Genomic DNA, 20,830 nt, shown 5'->3' on the forward strand with positions numbered 1-20,830 from the left:
GGCATTACGCAGCTTTTTACTGTTGTAACTGGTTGAGGTGGAGATAATGTTTTACTATTTTATATCAGGCTGCAACAAATGATTATTTCCATTACGGATTAAAACCGTGAGAAATGTCCATCGTTATTACCAAGAACTGATAAATGAGACGTTCACATGCATTGTCAAGGCTGACCCGCCGTCCAACATTATTTATTGTTTAACCAGCAAATTAACATAATGAAGAAGCTAAAACCACAAGATGTTCGGCTTTTTTGCATGAAAAATAGTCACTGAATAATGTATCACTCATTTAAGCTAAAATTGTACCTGTTCATTTTGCAGTGCATCACATTTTTAAAGTTCTTAATTTATCAAATTCACATGGTGGGGTCGAAAGTACAACATTTCCCTCAGTATAAAGTGGCACGAAATGAAAATAAAAATGACATGTACCTCGAATTTGTATTTAAGTACTGTAGTAAATTAACTTATTGACATTCCACTACTGGACCCTTTTTTTTAAACAGACTATATCAGACTACTATCAGCTTTATTCCCAAATAAAATGAGCAAACATGAGGGGGAAAGACAGGAGACAGGGCACAGAAAGACAGTCTGTCTTTCTGTCCGTCTGTCTGTTGGTCTTTGCTGCCCCCTGTTGGAGCTTCATGGTGTTACAGGAGAGACCGTAAAGGACAGTGGATAAGAAAAAACCCAGTCACTCCTACAGATAATTAAGCTGCTTAGCGGGATCATAACGAGCTTTTCTGTCCTCCTCATTTGACCTTCAACCTGTGAGGACACACACACACACACACACACACACACACACAGACTCACTCTCTCTCACTCACTCACTCACTCACGCTCTCTCTCCTTGCTGTCTGATTGTCTGTCTGCAGTTCAGCTTCTCATTCGTGGAGACTCAAGCCGTGTCAGCGGTGAGGATTTGCCCCCGCTCCCTGATTGGCTGGTCAGAGGAGGAGAGTGAGGAAGAGGGCGAGTCCAAAACCTCGGCCATCATCCAATCAGAGGGAGCCGCCTTCCCCTGGAACATCGACGGGGAGCTGGTGGAGATTGCTAACGAAGTGCTCGTCAAGTATGCATTATATATATATTCTATTATGATATTATTATGATTAAGGGCGAAGCTAATGATTCATTTAATTACTAATTAACCTACCAACAACTATATTAATGAAGTGATTATTTGTTTGGTCTTTGAACTATCTGTCCTCAACCTTCAATTAGATCTCACTTACAACCCTGTAAAGTTTTGTAACTGTATCTTCCTCGGTTGTGAAAACAGACAGACAGACAGACAGACAGACAGACAGACAGACAGACAGACAGACAGGCAGACAGACAGACAGACAGACCAACAGACACCTGGTGACTCACACACAGACTCAATACAATGCAATACCAGCGTCACTGCCACGGCTGGAAACATGTATAAGTACGTTAAATAATCCCTGTATGTTATTAAAGTGCATTCAAGTGTGTGTGTGTGTGTGTGTGTGTGTGTGTGTGTGTGTGTGTGTGTGTGTGTGTGTTTACGTGTTGCGTTCAGGGTCCACCCGCAGCTCATCACTCTGTACGGGGAGGAGGTGGACGAGGCCGAGTCGACCGTCCCATGTAGCTGCTTCTGACTCCGGCAGGGGGAAGCTCAGGAGCAAGACACATCGCCATGGTAACCACATTGACTTAACAGCCCCCTCTCTAGGTCATTACTGTTTCCATGGCGATGTGAACTTACTCACATAAAATGTTATTATGTTAATTACAAGCTCATCTCTTAATATTATTTATATCTTTTTTTATTACAATTTTCATTTTGTTTTTTTCATGACCACTTTCTGGTTCTGCTGCAGAGCAAAATAATCCTCTGTCATTGAAATTTTTTTAAAAATTGAATCCAAACCTATAAGGAAAGGTTTCTTTTCCATTAGCCGAGTCTTGAGTATATTGATTATTGTTTAAATAGTGTTTGTTTGTTTGTTGGTGAGAGTCTAGTAACTTTTATATTTTAATATAGCAGTTTTTATTTGTTTGTTTTTTAATTAGAAACTCTTTTAGATTTTTTTAAAGTGAGATAATGCTGTTTTTTAGTGTAACGGCAGCATTCATGATGATAAAAAAAAAAAAACAAGAAAATGTTGTTGTTTAAATAGAAAACCCTTCATTTTAATAGAAAAAAAGTGTTGATAAAAGCAGTGAGACTCTCCAGTGCAGAACAACTTCATATAAACATAAAACAAACTTATTAAAATATAAAAAACATCTCTCTGTGTGATGTGCATTTTTACTAAATAGATAAACGGAAACCTTTCTTTAAGTCGTCTTCCGTTATTTAACCCTGTGGCTCTGCTTCTTTATTTGTGATTTCACACCGATAGTTTAGTCCGAATCCAAGAGAAGGTGGTGACATTGAAGCTTTTTACAAACTAAGGTCACAACCAAGAAAGTAGATCTGGACCATATACTGTCTGTAAGATGTGGACAAAGTCATCATGACATCACCTTTTGGTTTGTGGACTGATGTTATGAAGCCTGGAGTTCGGCAGAAGTTACCATATTTGGAATGCGAAGGAGTGGCGTTGTGACACTGTAGACGCCTCTGAGCATACTCTGCCTTATGGTCTATTTGACTCTAAATGGACCATAATTTACTAAATGAACGTCATGCTGTATTGAAGAAGACTTGAAACTAGAGATTGAGACCATAAAGTCATGTTTACAATGTTTACTGAGGGAATAAATCAAGAGAGAAGTAGTCATTTCCTCATAGACTTCTATACAACCCCTGCTGGTCAGTAGAGAGAATGCAAGTTTTAAGACGCTTCCGAATCAGCTTCACTCTGCAGAACCGGATGTTGCTGCCTGATCTGGATTAACCTGAACCAAGTGGTCCAAGAACAGATCCAGTGAGACTGTGGTACATATGCGTATCGAACAGGATTTCATTTGTCACGTAAAGCTACTTTAAATCTCTAAAAAAGCGCTCTAGAAATTAAATGGATCTCCAAACCGCAGAAACTATTCAAGCCTAACTTGGTGTCACATGATATTTGTATTTTTGAGGCGCTCATTTTTCTCATTGTGACAACTACTTGAGATCCATTTATCATCAGCCTCCATTGAATTGAAGTGATTCTGAAAACTTCCCGGCCTCGAGAGGGACAAAAGCTCAACATAATGAAGTAAAAACAGGCTGAAGTGTCAGTGATGGTGTTCGGCGTCCATAAAACACACGCATAAAAGCCCTGTACCAGCACATCCCGGCGGTCAGCACTTGACTTCTACTTCGTTCTGGACAGCAAGCAGTGTGTTTGTGTGTGTGTGTTTGTGTGTTGGTTAGCAGGTACACTAAAATGTGCACCAGAGAGCTATGGGCCAGTCAGAGGCCAGGCTTCCATCCCCTGAAATGGAAGGTCATCAGAAGGTCACCTCCTTTGATTTGTTTCCTCTTCAAAAGAGTCCAAACGGCGGACATCGATAACCAGGTGATGCCAGGTTTCAGGAAGCTTCAGGATCTTCTAATGGGTTGTTTCAGGGTCACTTCCCTTTTTCTAAATGTAATCATACATCCACCGCTGCAGTCTTTTTCAAGTCATTGAACTTATTATTTGTGAAGGCACATCTGGTGAAATAGTTTTGAAAGATAAGCTTCAGGTTCAGGTGTGTTAAGGAGGCGTTCACTTGAGACATGTTGTCAGCCATCACACTCTCACTCTCACTCTCACTCTCACTTTTGTATGCGTCAGATCAGCTGACTCGTTCTGGACGGATTTCATTGGCCGACGACGCTCAACAGCAGTAATGTTCTACTGTTTTAGGCAAATCGGCTTGCCACATTTTCATAAGCAGCACTCCATCCATCCGTCAGCACACATGTCTCATTGAAACTGTTGCACTGTTGTCCCAATGTGAACTCCTTCATCCTATGGTTAGAGGTCAGAGGTCGTGGCCAGAGGAGACAGCCGGCGCTATGAAGTGCTCTCTTTTTTGTCGTTTTTAGGGACGTAGTCCCAGCTGTCTCTCTTGAACTCCTCCTCCTCTTCTTTCTTCTGGAACTCCCTCTTAAAGAAACCAGCCTGAGAGACACACAGGTAATCAGAGAGGTGGGCAGACAGGCGGCGGGTAGAGACAACCGCTATAATGTGACACACTGTGCTTTATCAGGAGATTATACTGCAGTGTTTCAGTACCATTGTATTGTGATATACTGCAGTTTACCAGTACGTTATATTACAATATATTTTACTGTAAAAAAGATGTAGTGTATATCATTTACCTTCCACAGACACCAGATGAGAGCAGCCAGGATCATCAGACCCAAAACTAAACTGACGACGATGATGAAGACTTTGACTGTTGTTGAGGGTTTCTGGGTAAAAAGAGCTTCTACCACCACCTGTAAATGTGCAGAATACAGGATATGATTACTGGGGACATGGAGAATACACAGTGGATAGATAGGAAACACATTTCCAGGTTGAAGACATAGATGAGCCTTTTCTTGTTGGACTCTACAGCGTGGTCGGGTCTTGGTTGAGACCTGGTGTCGAGGTGTTGTACCTGTGCGGCCGGTTGTTCGGTGATGAAGACGGTGTGAGGACCTTCTCTGGGATGTGACATCGTGGCTGTGCTCTCCAGCCTCATGACGCCGTGACGACCCTGAGACGGAGACAGATGTCAGGAGTTTTTATCCGTTTCTCGAGGTGCATTCGAGATTGTTGGACATTATAAGTTATTTCAACTTTTCTTCTGGATTTTGAGAGTGTTTTCATCTGTGAATGAATTGTTTGTGGGTGTTTACTTATACATTACGCCTTAAAGGACAGATACAGTATTGTTAGTTGAAAAAAGCCTTCTTGTTAAAGAAACTAAAGCTGAGCTGATAAAGTCTGAGTGAAAACAGTAATGTGTGTGTGTGTGTGTGTGTGTGTGTGTGTGTGTCTGTCTTACCGGAGCTTGGAGTAGTACAGCAGGGTTCAGTCTGATCTCCAGTTGGATGAAGGCATCTCTCCCCGCCTCCAGGTTACCGAGACGACACACTAAGCGCTCACACAGCTCATCACTACGGCCACAGAACTACACACACACACACACACACACACACACACACACACATAGTAAAAGGTTGAAGTCCATGCACTATAGACCAGTTGGGTGGAGATCGTTGACTCCAGCTCGAGCATCTCAATATCACGGCCACAAATGATTGGCCCTGCCCTGTGTACCATTCTGCGGGTGGAGGTGGAGGAGAAGAAGAAGATGAGCTGTTTGATGAAGGACGCTTGAGGCACCTCGCAGTCCTCGAGGACCGAAACAGTCGTGTCACTGATGGAGCACGCGCCGTGAGACGACTGCAGAGAGAGAAAGTGAATATATTAGTGTTATCCACACACTTTATTTACCGTGACCATGACGTGACAACTACTACTGCTCATGCTACTACAACCACCACTTCTACCCAATCAGCAACCATCATTAAATGACGGATTCTGAGTCTTGTTGATTTACACTTTGATAAGAGGTTTCCTGATTTAAATATTTATTATTACAGTTTTAAACTATTCTATTAAGTTTTAAATTATTCTATTATCATCTATTAACTGTTCAAGATGTTTCTGGACGTCAACCTTTATAAAAACCTTGGGACCAGGTGCCAGATAGTACGAGCACACATCCGAGAGGACGTTAGGAAAACGTTCCAAAACGATCCGGCTCTACCTCAGCGCCAGCACCGCTCTTCATACAAGTTTCTCTTTTTGCAAACATCGTCAATTTAAATGTGTCTTCAGAAAACCCAAATTAAGGGAGCCCAAATATACTGCAAGTAGTTTTTACACTGACTGTGCTACTTCTACTTCTGTCACTTGTGTTGCTGCTGGACGCACCTGCCAGTCCACCACCTGCAGCAGTCTGTGTCGGTTAGGTGTGAGGATCTTCGGGAGCCTGATGTCCACCACGGTGTCTACAGACCTGCTGGGACCAGAGTTTAACACCTGCAGGCAGACAAAACAACATATATATATGTATCCAACAAAACGCAAAAAGGGACTGTTGAGTAAATGTCATGAAGACTAAGATGTGTCCCCTCTGATTTGTAGTAGAGTAGAAGTATAAACTAGTATTAAATGGTTGCTAGTCAGCAAGCAACGCTCATTAGCTTGGATAATAGTTTCACTTGGTTCAAAAGACCGGTTGTACCATTGACCTCTGTTTCATATCCATTCTACTTGTGGGTTCAGTAAATACCTTGTACGTGTAGTTGAATCTTTCAGAGTAGCAGTCGACCGGAGTCGTGTCTTCATCTCCAAACACAAATGAGGTGGGAGTCACAAAACTGCAAGACAGACAGACGGGCAGACAGACAGGCAGACAGACAGACATCAGTGTGGATTCTTTCTATCTGAGTGGGGCTACAGGCACTGAGGGCTTCTGCTTACACACCAACAATGTTGTTGTCACCCTTGGAGCACTAAGCTTTGACTCCAGCTGCAGAAGACGGTCACATGAACAGAAAAGCGAAACACACTCAGCCCAACAGCTCGGCTGCTATTTTAAATACTTTATCTGAGTGGAATGCAGTTGCTAATTTTTTTTTGGCAATAAGCCTCAGTTATTGTTAGTGCATGAAATTAAATACAAACAGGGCCATCTTCTCTCGTGTGAGCTCACAGATTTTTTAAACCCATTTACTTTCGGATGAGATCAAGAGGAATTGTTGAATTAGGGTGTGTTGCCCATTAGGAAAGAGAATACAATATAGACTAATGTTTATGGTTAATTTCACATTGCATATTTGAAATAATATTCAAATGCATTAATTGCTCATTTTCTCATTTCAACTAATTAAAAGCGCCTCCACTCTCTCTCTAAAAAATGCTCTTATTAGAGTGCATGTTCTGAATTGACTTCAGTTTTTCCTTTTAGTTGAGCCAGCCACAACAAACGGGTCTTGTTTTTCACCTTGTGAGTCTGTGTGTGAGTATTGATATTTCTGTGTGTGGACAGACTTTGTCATAGCGAGCATGACGCAGTCAGGAAACATTACAGGTGAGAAAATTGTGATCAAAATGAAGGCAGAGTTTGAAGAAGCAAGGGAAGTAGGAAGGCCTACAATTTAAGCCCCTGGTCCTGATTTGGCTTTCCCAGTCTCTCCTTTGTTTTTTATCTTTTTTTTCTTACATCACTGAAATTGGTGTGATTTGTTTCATCAAAAAATCAAGTGATTCCATACTTTGCTGACTAACCTTTTGAAAGGTGCACTATGCTATTTAATTTTACTGATATGAATTCTTAAAGGGAATGACAGGAATGAGTGCCAACTCACCCGTGGATGTTAACGTTGACTCCGTATTTGAGAGGGAGGAGGAGGCTGACGGAGTTGTCATAGAGATACTCTTCCCTCTCATAGTTATCACTGAAGAGAAAACAGATTGATTACATTAATACATTTAAATTTAAATAGGTATTTTACTGTGGAGGCGTCTATACTTTTACTCCTGTTGCTTTTGTAAAGGGTTTGAGGACTTTCTTCCCCTCTAGAGACGAGAGGAGAAGTGTCCTTACCTGCCAATGTCGACGTGAATGGTGATGTCACCAGGTGTGCTGTTCTGGTTGACGTCCAACAGGAAATTGATATTCAACTGCAAGAAACAGGAAATGCGTCAGGGGTTTCAAACACGTTATCCTTCCTGTACTGTGGACTCTAATATGGTAATAATGTATATGTAGAAATAGATATATTAAAATGTGTTTTTATTCCTCTTCCTCTTCAGGTTTACACGCTGAGGGAAAATCCACCTAAAACTGATGCTCTGTCTTTCTCTGGTGGGAACTCAGATATTTCAACAGTGTCTTTCACAAGATTTATGCTGAAAAATGATTACGACAAAGCAAATATCTGCTGACGAGGAAAATGCTGGGGTTCAAAAGTACAGACACGGTAGATCTGACTTTTGATCTACAGGCAGAAAGAAGCGCCTGAGTATAATTGTCAAACTGTGTCGGCGACGGCAATGTCCGCCTGCCTCGACTGTCACTAATTAATTTAGACATTCATGGTTTCCATGATTGCTCTTGATTTTGGTGAACCCCTGTCTTCCTGTAGCGCCACCGTGAGGTTCACATCTCACATCTCAACAGCTATCGAATGGATTGCCATGAAATTTGGTTCAGACATCCATTCATTTTGTGCAAACCTAAACTAAACAATTTCAATCCAGGTGTGTGTGAGGTTCACCTGTGCGTTGGCTGGGAGCAGGAGGCTGCTGACGCTGCAGTCAACACCTGCCGTCGTGCTGTTGACTTCCTGTGTGACATCACAACTGACCACATTGTCCTGCTGCACACACACAGACACACACAGACACACACAGACAGTTTTTGTACTTGAATGATGAATGAGTTATTTGTGTTGTGAGCAAGCTATAATTCTTTAGATTTCATGTTTTTTATACTATCTATCGTTGGATTTTCTTTTCAGCAATAGCCATTTGTTGTGTTTACATTCTGTAGTTATCTTTATTTAAAAACATTGTGTTGAAAAGTTGCAGCGTGAAATCAAATCGCGCTGTCTCATTGCATGATGGGTAATGTCAAATTATTGATTTCTTTATTAACACCAGCTGCTCTTCTGTTGAGTGTTTGCATATCAAACTACACCTGCTGTTACCAGCGGTAACCACAGGTGTCACAAAGTCATCCAGGATTTGAATCCTATTTTTACTGCAAAATCACCAACCGATCCTTTCCTCAAGCTGCCCCAACGGCATGCCGTTAACTCACGTTCTGCAGTACTTTAATGTAGTGGATGTTGTCGGGGAAGCGCAGCGTCAGTCGCGGCAGGAAGGCGTCGTCTCCGGAGTTCAGCAGCGAGGTTTTCAACATGATCGTCTGTCCAGAGCCGAGGGCAAAATACTGCTGCTCACTGATGACAAGAAACAACAAGATATGCCACAACATTGACCTGCAGTCAGGAGCCAGTTATTTTAGCTTAGTATGAACACTGAAAACTAGCTGACCATTTCTGGACAAACAGCTGGCCTGTCAATAGTTTAAAAATACACCTTCCAGAATCTTTACAGCTCACCAATTAACATGTTATATCACACATGGACAGACTAAAATGACAAAGTATTTATTGCTTAATCTTAAAACAAAGCCAGGTCAGTGTTAGCTGCATCTAGCCATGTGCAGACACCCAGCAGAAAAGCCAATGAGCATATTTCACAAAGAAATGGCACAGTAACCTATCTTTCCGTCTCTTTCTTTATGATTCACACACAACTTCCTGCTGTGTGTGTGTGTGTGTGTGTGTGTGTGTGTGTGTGTGTGTGTGTGTGTGTGTGTTCTTACTGTGGCAGCACTAGTTGAGCAGACAGCTGCATGTTGGTCGAACAGTTCACCAGCAAACAGGAACGAGTAAACCAAGTCTGGCAGAGAAAAAGAAGCTGTGAGTTTTTATTGATGACATCAATGTTGATAACAAAGAATTTTATAATTCTCCTCATTGATGTCATTACAACCTTTGAGTCCACGGTAGATATAATATAATAATAATGTGCTGATGAATAACTCCAGCTGCAAATTCCTACATGCTAACACATCCTGCTCTGTTTTCATGAGTCAGCGGGACGTGGTGTGCACTCAGGATGAGCTGACTGATGTTAGGTAATGAGCTGCAGCTGTAAACACATCTGGAAGTGTGATGGCGTCGACATCCGATTGGCTGTTTCCTGCCCTTTAACACAGATCAGTTTGGTGATGGACAGAACAATCTGACACAGGAGCTGTTCCAACACGAAACTGATGGGTTAGTTATCATTATTCTTTTAATTTTTTAATTAAACGACAGCACCATCAAACAGTAGTACATATGAGTAAATATAAGTCAAACTAAAAGTGAGGCTAATAGAAATAATGAATACTCTGGGAAAGAGTTCCGAGTGAAAAAAGGCTAATTTGTCAAACTTGTACCTGTTTTGTGCTGAATAAATGTGAGGGACAAATTAAGAATGAATGTTTCCTGAATGTGTATCTACAATAACAAATCACAATCACATTGAGATCAAACTAAGAGGCATTCACAACATAAAATATTAGCACTGAGATGTAGCTTCCAGAAAAAACTGTCTTTAACTTGAAGTCCTTTGAAAAAGTAATTTTGTCTTAGCTGGAAGACATTAAACTGGTAAATGGCTCGAAACTAATGCCAAGTATTTGGAAATTGCTTTTTGGCAATAATGAATTACACCTAGATGCACAATTAAACAACGTTTAATTAAAAAATTATCCCAGGACAACTGCTGCACCTATTTGAAGATACATTAAAAACCACATTTTATTGGCCACTCCTTTTGATAACCACTAGTGGCTAACTAGCTGGTGATAGCATTAGCCTGCACTTGGTTGGTGTTAGCATAGCTGTAGCTGGCTGGTGCTAGCACCGGTTGGTACCTGTTTGGTGATAGTGTTCTGGTGTCCTGCACTCTGCTGCAGAATGGGTTTTAAAGGAGGGAAGGTTTTGGAAGAGGCTTTATGGGTGTTTGTTTCTTTGTGCCTGTAAGAAACCTCAAACTTGACCGGAGTAAAAATGTCCTTCACATCTTTCTGATGGGGGAGCAAACAGGAACAACATTAGCATCATTAGTGTTATTACGCCCAAATGAAAAGTAGTCGCTGTACGTTTGTGAAAATGTGTGTTTTTTACCCTTTGGTAAGCTACGTGTGTTGTACAAGTGAGCTGGCCATGTCGGGCTCTCACACGCCCCCTTGTGCTATTGGATGACCCGTTGCCATGAAAATAGAAACGATGAGGGAAGGATGGTTTATGGAGGAGGTCAGAGGTCAAATTATATTGAAGATCTGAAGAGAGAGGGAACATGTTCAATATCAGTAAGTAAGTCATATACACTTATGTACAAGATAATTGACCATTTCCTGAACACCTCCCCCAAACAGCAACTGGCCAATCATAGCTTAGCAAACGTAACTAGGCACAGAAGGCCTTTCTCTCCATGACGTTACTGTAGTAAGAGAGATATTTTGGAGGGTTGTGTCTGTGGGTACAGTACCTATAGCTCCTCTGAACTGCCTGGACTTGACACTGAAGCAGACGGTAACATTGAAGCAGACAGTTGGAGTCTTGTGTTCTTGGCACAGCGCCAGCCGCTGGTCAATCTGATCGGGCAGAATCAGCGATGCCTTCACCTGAATCACCGGACGGGTCCTGAAATGATTACAGCATTGTGACTGAAATGCAGCCATTTGATTCCCTGCAGGCAATTTCACATGTGGATTGAAAACAGTATTATTATAGTATTATTATTTACAATCTGGAATCTGCTTCTACAAAATCGGATTATTCAAAGCAAAGCTTTCTTCCCACATTATGTTGGGAAGCTTTGGTTATACAGGATGTCCTGCTTCCCCTGCAGTATAATTTCCTTCCAAATCATCTAAAATAAGGAAGCTTCTTTCCTGTACACCTGCATGAAAGGATGCAGAACTAAAACTGGAGCATGTATATGTCCTGTTAGAACAGAAAGCTTCAGTGTGGTTTTACCTGAGAACCACGGCAGAGTCTGAGAGGAAAGCACCAATCGCCACATCTGCAGAGACAAGGTGTTGAATCTGGTTTAAATGTACAACATGACAGCTGTTGTGACATAGGAAATGGTTGTTTAGGTTACCTTGGTAGCCGTTATCGTCGATGTCAATGCCAGAGCTCAGCGACTGGCCAAACATCCTGAGGTTACGACCCAGAGTGGATCCAGTGATCCTCTGAAAACACACACACACACAGTCAAATTTCATCTTCATACTCAGCAAAGTTAACCCTGGTTAAATTCAATATTCCTCATAGTGAGAATCAAGTGAGAGCCTGGTCTTGCTGCCTGCCCTGCATCATTCTTTAATGACATCACACTTGTCACTCAGTTTGGTAGAAACGGAAAGTGAATGTGAAACAATGGTTTACAACTGATCTTTTTGCTCAACTACATTTCACACACATCTATTTACTTAATAGAATTATTCTATTTATTCACTTTCTCCTTTCTTTTGACTTCACAATTGTGAGTTATCTAAAAGTATTCCAATTCACACACAAAACTGCTGCGCTAAGTTCTCTATTTATTCAATAATACATTATTTTTTTATTAGCATTGGTATTATTAGCATTATTATTTGTACCTGAGATGGAGTTGGTGAGATGCCATCCTCCCTTCCGTTGTAAATGTAGACGGCTCCTTTTAGGTCGTCTTCCTGTGGAGCACCAACCGCCACATCTACATACACACACACACACACACACAAGTTGATATTACTGCATTTGTGAGGACCATTGCTGTCTCCAGTAGCTAACCCATCAGCCTAACCTCAATCTGGGGCTGGACAATATATTGATATTATATCAATATCGTGACTAGGTAACGGTTTACATTTTGGATATGTTAAAAAGTCTGGGCTTTTCAGGTCATGTCCAAATTTTCTGAAGGTTGGGAAGGCCCTGTTGTGAAATGCTCAGCGGAATGAAAGTATCCAGGATTAGTACACAAACGTGAGAAAAAAACAGTCTGCTCCTTTAATATTTAACCTGAGTCCTTTGAAGATGTGAGGGTCTGAAAGTCAAACATTTTCTGGGGGTTTTTTTGTCCAAAGATAGAGCTACTGGAGCATGCGCGCACACGCACACACACTTATCTAGTTGTGGCAGATTAGAAGGCAGGTTCAGCTACAGAGCGGCAACAGTTTGTCATTACAGCTTTAATGAACGTAATAACACACTCCGACCTTCACGCTCACTCACACACACAGATTGCGGGGGGGATGTGTATGTGTGTGTGTGTGTGTGTGTGTGTGAGGGCGTTGTGGTAAAGTCAGTGATGACAGCTATCAGGAAGTGGCAGTTACTGTTGGCGGTGAGTGGATGTGTACCCTTGAGTAAGAATTGTAAAATATACATTAATATGTTCTTTTTGGGTGTTCAGTGCAGTAGCGTTCATCAAAGTATTGTAGTAGTATTAGTAGTATTGTGGTATCATTTGTGAAGCAGAAAACCAAAGAGCAGCTCCCCAATGACCGATGTTGAGGTGCCCTTCCGCAACGATGTGCACTCCCACCTGCTCCAGTGGGAATGCTTTGGGGAACCACTGAAGATAGTTATACAGCTACTACCGAAGCAGCTGAATTAATAGAAGCTTTTTAAGTAATTCCAGTAGTAGTATTGGAAATAATAGAAAGCAGTTTCGGAGTACTATTTGCAATATTTATGCTTGCAGTGGAATTAGCAAGAGAAGCCTAGTATTAATGGTAACAACAGTAGTATTATGTAGTAGTGACAACAGAAGGAGTAGTATTTTCAGTAGCAGCATACAGTGATATTTAGCAGTATCAAAAGAAGTAAAGTATTTGTAGTACAAGCAGTTATTAGCAGTATCTGAAAAAGTAGTAGTATTCATAATAATACTTATTAGTAGAATCGTAGTGGTGGCTCCACCAAAATAAAAGCAGGTAGGTCAGGCTGTGCAGGCGCGCTCATTACCGGGGTAACCGTCGTCGTCTAAGTCTCCCAGGTCGGCGATGGTCTCTCCAAACCGGGCGGCGTAGGCATCGCTGCCACTCAGCTGAAACTCCGCCTCCAACAGCTTCGCCTGAGGCAGAGTCAGTTCGTGAGGAAACAGGCGACAAACAAACAAACAAGTATGAGATGTATATGTAGAATGGAGCACAAGGTGTAAAATAGTATTTGTGTTCAAGTGTGTGCTTACCTTCCCCTGGTTGATGTACACATGGACCCTTCCCTCCTCCCTAGTGACGCCCGTTGCCATGGGAGCGCCGACCAACAGATCTGACAACCCATCAGCGTTCAGATCCACCGCGCACACGCTGGAGCCGAAGTAAGATCCCAGCTGCACAACAAACATGCATAAGCCAAGCGCTAAGTACGCCATTGTTGTAAACAGGGGACAGCTGACGCTGAGCGGCTTCTCACCTGTTTTCCGGACACCTCAGAGACGACTCGCAGCATTTTGCTGTCAATAGTGAAGATGAAGACCTGCACCACACAAAGACCAACAGACAACATCAACCAAAACACTATCGAGAGAAAGTGGGAAACGAGACCGGCTGTCTTAGCGTTGCACTCACAACCAGCATTCAGTCTTTTAGTGCACTTAGTAAACAGACAGGTGGATGGCTGCACAGGTACAGAAGGTCTCACCTTGCCCTTCTGGTTGTATTGCGGAGCTCCACCCACCACCTCCACAGTACCGGGATTCAAAAAGGGGCCGGCTCCAACGGCGTAACCTAAACAACAGCAGGACACAGTGTGACATATTAACATAATATATAGATACAAAAATTAGGAACAAAAGAAGAAAATCAAAAAACTATATAAATACATATGTATACACACACATATATACATACTGTACATACATATAAAAAGAAAAATAATAATTATCTTTCACATGTCCAATTGTCCTTTTCAAATGTGAGCCCATGGTAATAACTGAAGGCAATCCAAATTAATCAATAAATCATCTTCACTTTGTTATTATGAGTATATCAGACTGAAAGTATGGAATTAAGATTTGAAAAGTAGAAATGACACCGTTGGTTGAAAGCTGGTTTCTGGCTAGTGGTTCTGGTTAGGGTTTCTGGTTAGGGTTAGGGTTTCTGGTTAGGGTTAGGGTTTCTGGTTAGGGTTAGGGTTTGACATCCTGTGTTTATGGTTGAGTAAAATGAATCTATGAAGTCTATGCAAAACGCAAAGAGAACATTTGAAACCACAGAAACTGAGCTTCCGTCTTTCATGTAAACCACAGGACAGCGCGGCAGGGTGAAAGTTGTTTACCTCGACGATATCTTCATTTAGGCAGCTAACTGTGGCTTCTTGTATTATTTCTCCCCGCAATATTTTAAACTGCTCTGCAGAACACATGCATATCTTGTGTAGTAGACTTTTTACCAAACAACAGCACCGCTAACAAAAGACCTGCTCGCACCCAGATGACAAAAACCTGCCTTTCTTATTGTGAATCACAATAAAAGCCTCCATTTTGAATGTGAAGCAGAAATATAAACACAATGTTGTATAAGCAGTAACTTAAGGTCATTTTCATACCGACATCAGCGCTGCATGTAAAGTCAACTATTTTTCAACTATTGAAGGATTTAACAGCAAAAGCTATGTGGGAGGACAGAACACGCTCCTCCTTCAGTGATATCCTGAGACGACGTCGCCTCCTCTCATGCACCAGGTGCCATATATGAGAGGACAAAATCTAAATACTAACTGAATAGCAACTGTCTTGTGCAACTAGGTTTTATTATCTATCACAACCAGTCGACACAGGCTGCACAGTGAAGGCAGCGCATCGTCAGAGTCCTCTGTCAGTACTCTGTCAGTACTCTGTCAGTCGGCACACAGGAAGCATTCAGCGACAGTAGAAATCATACTGCAGTGTTGACAGCGCTCAGAGCCCAGCACACAATCACTGTAGTTATGTGTGGAGAAAATAGACATAGGGAAGACTAAAAAAGCCTGTGTAGACATCCTATGTAGAATTAATTAATTAAATCATATGAGATGGACAAAACAAAAACTCATCCTGTTTCAACTGAGTCAGAGTCGACCTGTGTATCAGTAGCTGCAACGCACTGAAAGTTTTTTTTTAGGGGATTTGTTTTAGGAAGAAGGTAGATGGTGCTGACTGCCTGGGAGGAACACACACTCTGTGTCTGTGGTGCTGTAGCAGTAACTACAGAGTACAAAGGTGTACCGCAGCAGGTGTATCGCTTACCTAGGTAGCTTCCGAAGCCGACGGCTCCAGCTTCGTCGTCCAGGTACACCGACATCCCCCCGCTGGACGTGTTGAAGACCAGAACTGAACCCGTCCAATAAGACGTCCCCGGGGCCCCCATGATGATCAGATCCTGAGAAGGACAGAGACATGATATAACGTGAGATACATTTATTTAAAAAGCTCTATTGTATACTCTATAATACATGTGACATTTCTCTACACCGCTACGTTTTAAGAATGAGGAAGAAGAATTAGAGCGCAGATCGGTTACAGATATAAAAACAACATCATGTTGGTCAGAGGTTGTACATAAGACAGGATGAATCACATTCAGTCTGGTGGTGTTAACTGTGAAAACAAACAGGATTTTAATGGAGCTTACTGACCTCTGTCAGGAAGTTGGAAATGCCGGCCTGACACGACCCATAATCCTCACCAAACTTCCTCTGGTGGTCTGTAAGAGACAAACAGACATGTCGAGGGGGGAAGGTGAACAATTAAATAAGGAGATAAAACCCAAATATTTTCCTTCTGCCACTGAACAGCTGCTGTGTTCACACACACACACACACACACACAAAAACAAACACAAATGGAAGAAGTGAGATCCAGACATTTCTGGACATCCCAAAAATGTCTCCATCAAACTGCGGAGGGGTCTCTGTTGATTTAGTCACAATGCATTTGGAAAGATTATAATTTTTTACAATACCAAATGTCTGTTGAGTGCTTGTGTACCTCTGTAGCAGGGAATGATGGGTAGGGCGTGTCTCATGTCGTTTCCGTAGCGATAACAGACTCCATTAGGCAGCTTGTGGTTCTGACCATCTTTCTTTGAGTAGAAGACATTCTTCCAGCGGTGAGCACATGCCTGAGCACACACACACACACAAACACACACACAGAGCATGCAAACTCATTACTGACAATAACACAATCACAAGTTAGCTGTAGAATGTCGTTATTCTCATGACCCATGTCATTGTGACCGAGGCTCTGTTTGTGGGTTTTTGTGTGTGTGTGTGTGTGTGTGTGCGTGCGTGCGTGCGTGCGTGCGTGTGTAGGTGTGTGTGTGTGTATGTGTGTGTGTGTGTGTGTGTATGTGTCGACCGTTATCAGTGTGTAAATTCAAAGCGTCTTTCAGAAATGGCCTGAACTGAACTTCTCAAACACAGCTTTGTGTTCTGTAAATGTTCCATGATGCTTTATTTACACACATGACAGGATTTAGAGCTACAGACAACGATGAATTCTACATGTTCTACAGCATTTAGCACTCAGTCACAATGACAGGGCACACTCCTTTATCAAGTTACAAAAGTTGAAAAGCTTTTATGTCAATTTAATTCAATACAAAATATTGTATGTACAGTATGTCCCTTGAAAGCAAGGGAAATTGCAAAATACAAATCTAAAAATACAAATATGTATTACTGGTTTTAAACGTTGGGGCCTGTGTGAGTGAGTAAGAAAAAGAAAGTGTTACCAGGATGTGTCCTCCGTTGACACCAGGTTGTCTGGACAGACTGACTCCCAGCCACTGGTGATCGCTCTCTGCATCACACGTCTTCCCACATTTCGGAACGTCTGCACACACACACACACACACATAAATTAATTCAACAGTTTCATACATGCAGCCTTCATGGGGGATTCATTAGTGTTTCATTGTTAAAGGCCCCAACTGACAAGCTGATAGTGTTAACATGGTAGACATCTGAATCCAATACTTAGTCATGTTCAGACCAGATCTTAGTGTTTGTGTGTGTGTGTGTGTGTGTGTGTGTGTGTATTTGTGTGTTGCTTTGTACTTCTGTATGATTTCTGAATTATTTACCTTATTGTATACCTTATGACACTGTATATCATAGACCTTATTTTGCGTTGTAGGATAGGTGATGCTTGAGATATTATATTGCGTTAAAGAGTGGAGAAAACCTGACAGCACACACACACACACACAGACAGAAACACACCGGCGTGCATGGGGTGGCAGCGGCGGGACTCGGCAGTGATGTTGCAGCGGTACACGGCTCCTGGAGATCGCACCGACGGGCTGGAGGATGAGTTTGCCACCGGGGCGCCAACCACCAACCTGTGAGAGACAGAGAGACAGTTAGACAGGGTCTGTCTTTGTGTCTGCTCAGTGTCTGAATAGCTTCTATGTGTGAAGCATCAAAGAGCGTCTCTCATTGACAAGGACGGGCTAATTAGCATGCACACACCAACACCCGCAGACACAGCCCTTCTGTGAGCGTGGCAGCTCATAGAGCGTCATTAACATAATTAAATGGATCTAAATGTACTGATCTCTCACATATCAACACAAGTTCAATGGCAGGTCCAACAAGGATCAACAGGCAGATCAATAGAGGATTAACTAAATATTAATAGACAATGAACAAAGGATCAATAGTAGTTTAAAATAAGTTCATGGGTAGATCAATACCATCTATGGGCTCCATGGCGATGCAGCAGGACTGAGTACCCAAACATGGACGAGGAGGGGCCGCTGAACTCCAGACTGTGGTCCTGATCCAGACTGTATCCTGCTGTGGGTTGGACCAGGACCAGGACCATGAACAGGACCGGGCTGCAGCTCGCAGACACGCTGCCCGCTGAAGGACACATGATGGAGGACAGACTGCAGGGACACCATGAGAGACACAAATCAGTAATACGCATGAGATCAAAACAAACTTCTGATCTTTCCGTCTTCATCTTTAGAAGATTCTTGTGTCTTCTGTCTAAACCCACAAAGCTGTATTTGAATTTTAGTGACGATCTTGAAGTTCAAAGGTACCAAATATGTCCGACTGAATATACTTGAAAATATCTATTTGATGTAACGTTATATTTCTCTCAGTGTAGACATCATATAGCTTCAGCCAGTAGATGGCTAACCTAGCTTAGCATAAAGACTGAAAGCAGAGTGGGTGGTGGCTATATTGGCTCTGTAACAACATCTATCTATCTCACTAATTTAATGGCAACTTCAATATTTTTAAACCGGGACCATATTTCCCCATGTTTTGTGTCATTTTTTATCACTGGACCAATATGGAGGCAGAACGCACGACCACTTAGCGGGCTGCAATTTTAACGCAAAACCTTCAACACACAGCTGTTTGTTGTTGTGTCATGTGACTTGTGGCCGGAAGACAAGGGTGCAAACGTGAGGTAGAGTTCGAGAGAGCAGTGTTGGGAGGTCTGCTGTGTTGTAGTACAAATGAGGCCTTCAGAGACATGTATACTGAATATGTATTTGATTTCAACTTGATCAGACACAACTAACCGACCGGATCAAGCGAAAAGTGGAAGAAGACCTTTGTCTTTCTTTGTTGGATCCTTTCTATAATGTTGGCAGACATTTAGAATAACAATATTTTTTGGAGAAAGCACATTGAGGTTGGGGGGTTGCCCCCGAGGGTTTACATTGCATCCCGTTTAGTGGCGGCCTACTGCTTCTTTACCCCTCAATGCTGGACCCATTTCAAAAACTGTTGTCCCCATTAGTCACTTAGACACACAACATGGGAAAATAGGGTCCAGGTTGAGAAGTACCAAAGTTACACGTTTGTTTGATTTTTACAAAAAACAGAGTAAAATAAATGAATAAAACAATCAGACAGAATCAGTTGGAGGAACAAATCAGAGGTCCCCCGAACTTCTTGATCCGGCCCTGTCAACTCTTCGCAACTGTATTGTGGTTCTCTTACTGGACCAAAATGTCCTTCCTTGGCTTATTAATAGGCTATACTTACAAATTAATATGGATTAATCAAGGACGATTTTGTATCTAAAATGCCCATTTAAAAAAACAGCGTCTTTGGATGTATTTAAACAGTTCATAAATAAATAAATAAATAGATTTAATTAAAGGAGGGAAGCTTTGTTTTATGACTGAGCACTTTTCTTCATAAACTTTCAGTCACAATTAGTTTTTCCCGTACACTATAATTGTTTAACCGACTAACGGTCATCGTTTCATGTCTAACTAACGGCCAGTTTACCGTACCGCTATCCCGAGTCAGACAGCAGATATCCCGGGTCAGACTGTGGGTCCGGTGGGCTACCGGGCAGATGTTGGATTCGTGGGCTTCCTCCGGGCGGCAGATGTGAACCCGGTACCAAACAGCCGCAGTGTGTTCCAAAAGGTGTCCGCTAAATCCTTCTGGTTTCCCGGCGTGACGCGCTCGTGGAAACCTCCTGTTGCTCGCGGGTCCGTTAACCGTCTCGCGCGTGAAACCGGGCTGGAGGAGCGCACGAGGCTCTGGGTCTGTGTGACAGGCAGGAAAGGTGAAGCCGGGTGGAAGCAAATGGGAAGAGAGAGAGAGAGAGAGAAAATAAAATAAAAAAAATAAAACTAAAGTTCATTTGAGTTTCAGATGAAGTCAATGAAACTGGGAAGTGAGCGCGCGGAGACCCTCCTCCCTCACTGGGCGCGCGCGTGACTGTAGTGTGTGAGCGTGTGTGTGTGTGTGTGCGTGCGTCCGTGTACTTAACGGTGTTTCCTCTCCACCCCAGCAATGTCCGCTTAAGCGCGCGAGGTTCCACGTGTGTGTGCGTGTGTGTGTGCGTGTGTGTGTGTGTGTGTGTGTGTGTGTGTGTGTGTGTGCGCGCGCGCGTGTTCGGGGTGTTTCCTCTTCGTTTATCACTACAGTGTGAATGGACTCAGCGTGGCTCTAATCTGATTTCTACTGTCTGAACGCTGGGACACGTAGTACCCTACTCCAATATACAACTTTAAGAACAACACAGAAACAGACCAATGAATAAATATAAATAGATATCTTCAGCCTGTCCGTCAGAGCTGCTCCATATGTCCCAGATGTGACAACGGAGGGCATGTTGGGATGCCGATTGGAGGCTACTTATCATTCCCATGTTTTGTCAAACCTCTACTCTACATTTCCGTGGGACACATTTCAGCCTGCTTTTTACTGCACCACCAGAATGTGATAACTTAAGTCACTTTGCAGTCTTAGATAAATAATACAAAGTATAATAAACAGATACAT

At 42.4% G+C, this 20,830-nt stretch overlaps 2 protein-coding genes across 3 annotated transcripts in view; one reads left to right on the top strand and one right to left on the bottom strand.

Moving 5' to 3' along the window:
• cerkl (ceramide kinase-like) overlaps window positions 1–2,017 on the top strand; it is a 28,920-nt gene extending 26,903 nt beyond the window's left edge. The window contains exons 13-14 of the mRNA XM_034561050.1: window positions 885–1,081; window positions 1,556–2,017. Of these exons, the coding sequence (XP_034416941.1) occupies window positions 885–1,081; window positions 1,556–1,634 (276 nt within the window). The 3' untranslated portion in view covers window positions 1,635–2,017. The remainder of the gene's footprint in view (window positions 1–884; window positions 1,082–1,555) is intronic.
• A 1,547-nt stretch (window positions 2,018–3,564) lies between these two features.
• itga4 (integrin alpha 4) lies at window positions 3,565–20,301 on the bottom strand. 2 transcript variants are annotated; one of them, XM_034561052.1, is made up of 29 exons: window positions 19,828–20,301; window positions 18,259–18,453; window positions 17,786–17,904; window positions 17,296–17,396; window positions 16,548–16,680; window positions 16,196–16,263; window positions 15,807–15,939; window positions 14,222–14,307; window positions 13,994–14,056; window positions 13,770–13,910; window positions 13,544–13,652; window positions 12,193–12,287; window positions 11,691–11,781; window positions 11,564–11,609; window positions 11,073–11,227; window positions 10,709–10,863; window positions 10,456–10,608; window positions 9,355–9,431; window positions 8,785–8,926; window positions 8,240–8,338; window positions 7,567–7,643; window positions 7,328–7,417; window positions 6,250–6,337; window positions 5,889–5,996; window positions 5,229–5,354; window positions 4,954–5,079; window positions 4,564–4,662; window positions 4,280–4,399; window positions 3,565–4,079 (listed from the first exon to the last, which is right to left on the bottom strand). In XM_034561052.1, exons 2-29 carry the CDS (start codon window positions 18,438–18,440, stop codon window positions 3,972–3,974), a joined length of 3,090 nt encoding a protein of 1,029 aa, XP_034416943.1. In that variant the 5' UTR covers window positions 18,441–18,453; window positions 19,828–20,301; the 3' UTR covers window positions 3,565–3,971. The 2 variants fall into 2 exon arrangements, with proteins under 2 accessions (XP_034416943.1, XP_034416942.1); XM_034561051.1 differs by having other exon boundaries at window positions 8,240–8,341.
• Window positions 20,302–20,830: the final 529 nt, after the last annotated feature.

This window comes from Cyclopterus lumpus, chromosome 21 (genome assembly GCF_009769545.1).
Source record: "Cyclopterus lumpus isolate fCycLum1 chromosome 21, fCycLum1.pri, whole genome shotgun sequence".
Lineage (NCBI taxonomy): Eukaryota > Metazoa > Chordata > Actinopteri > Perciformes > Cyclopteridae > Cyclopterus > Cyclopterus lumpus.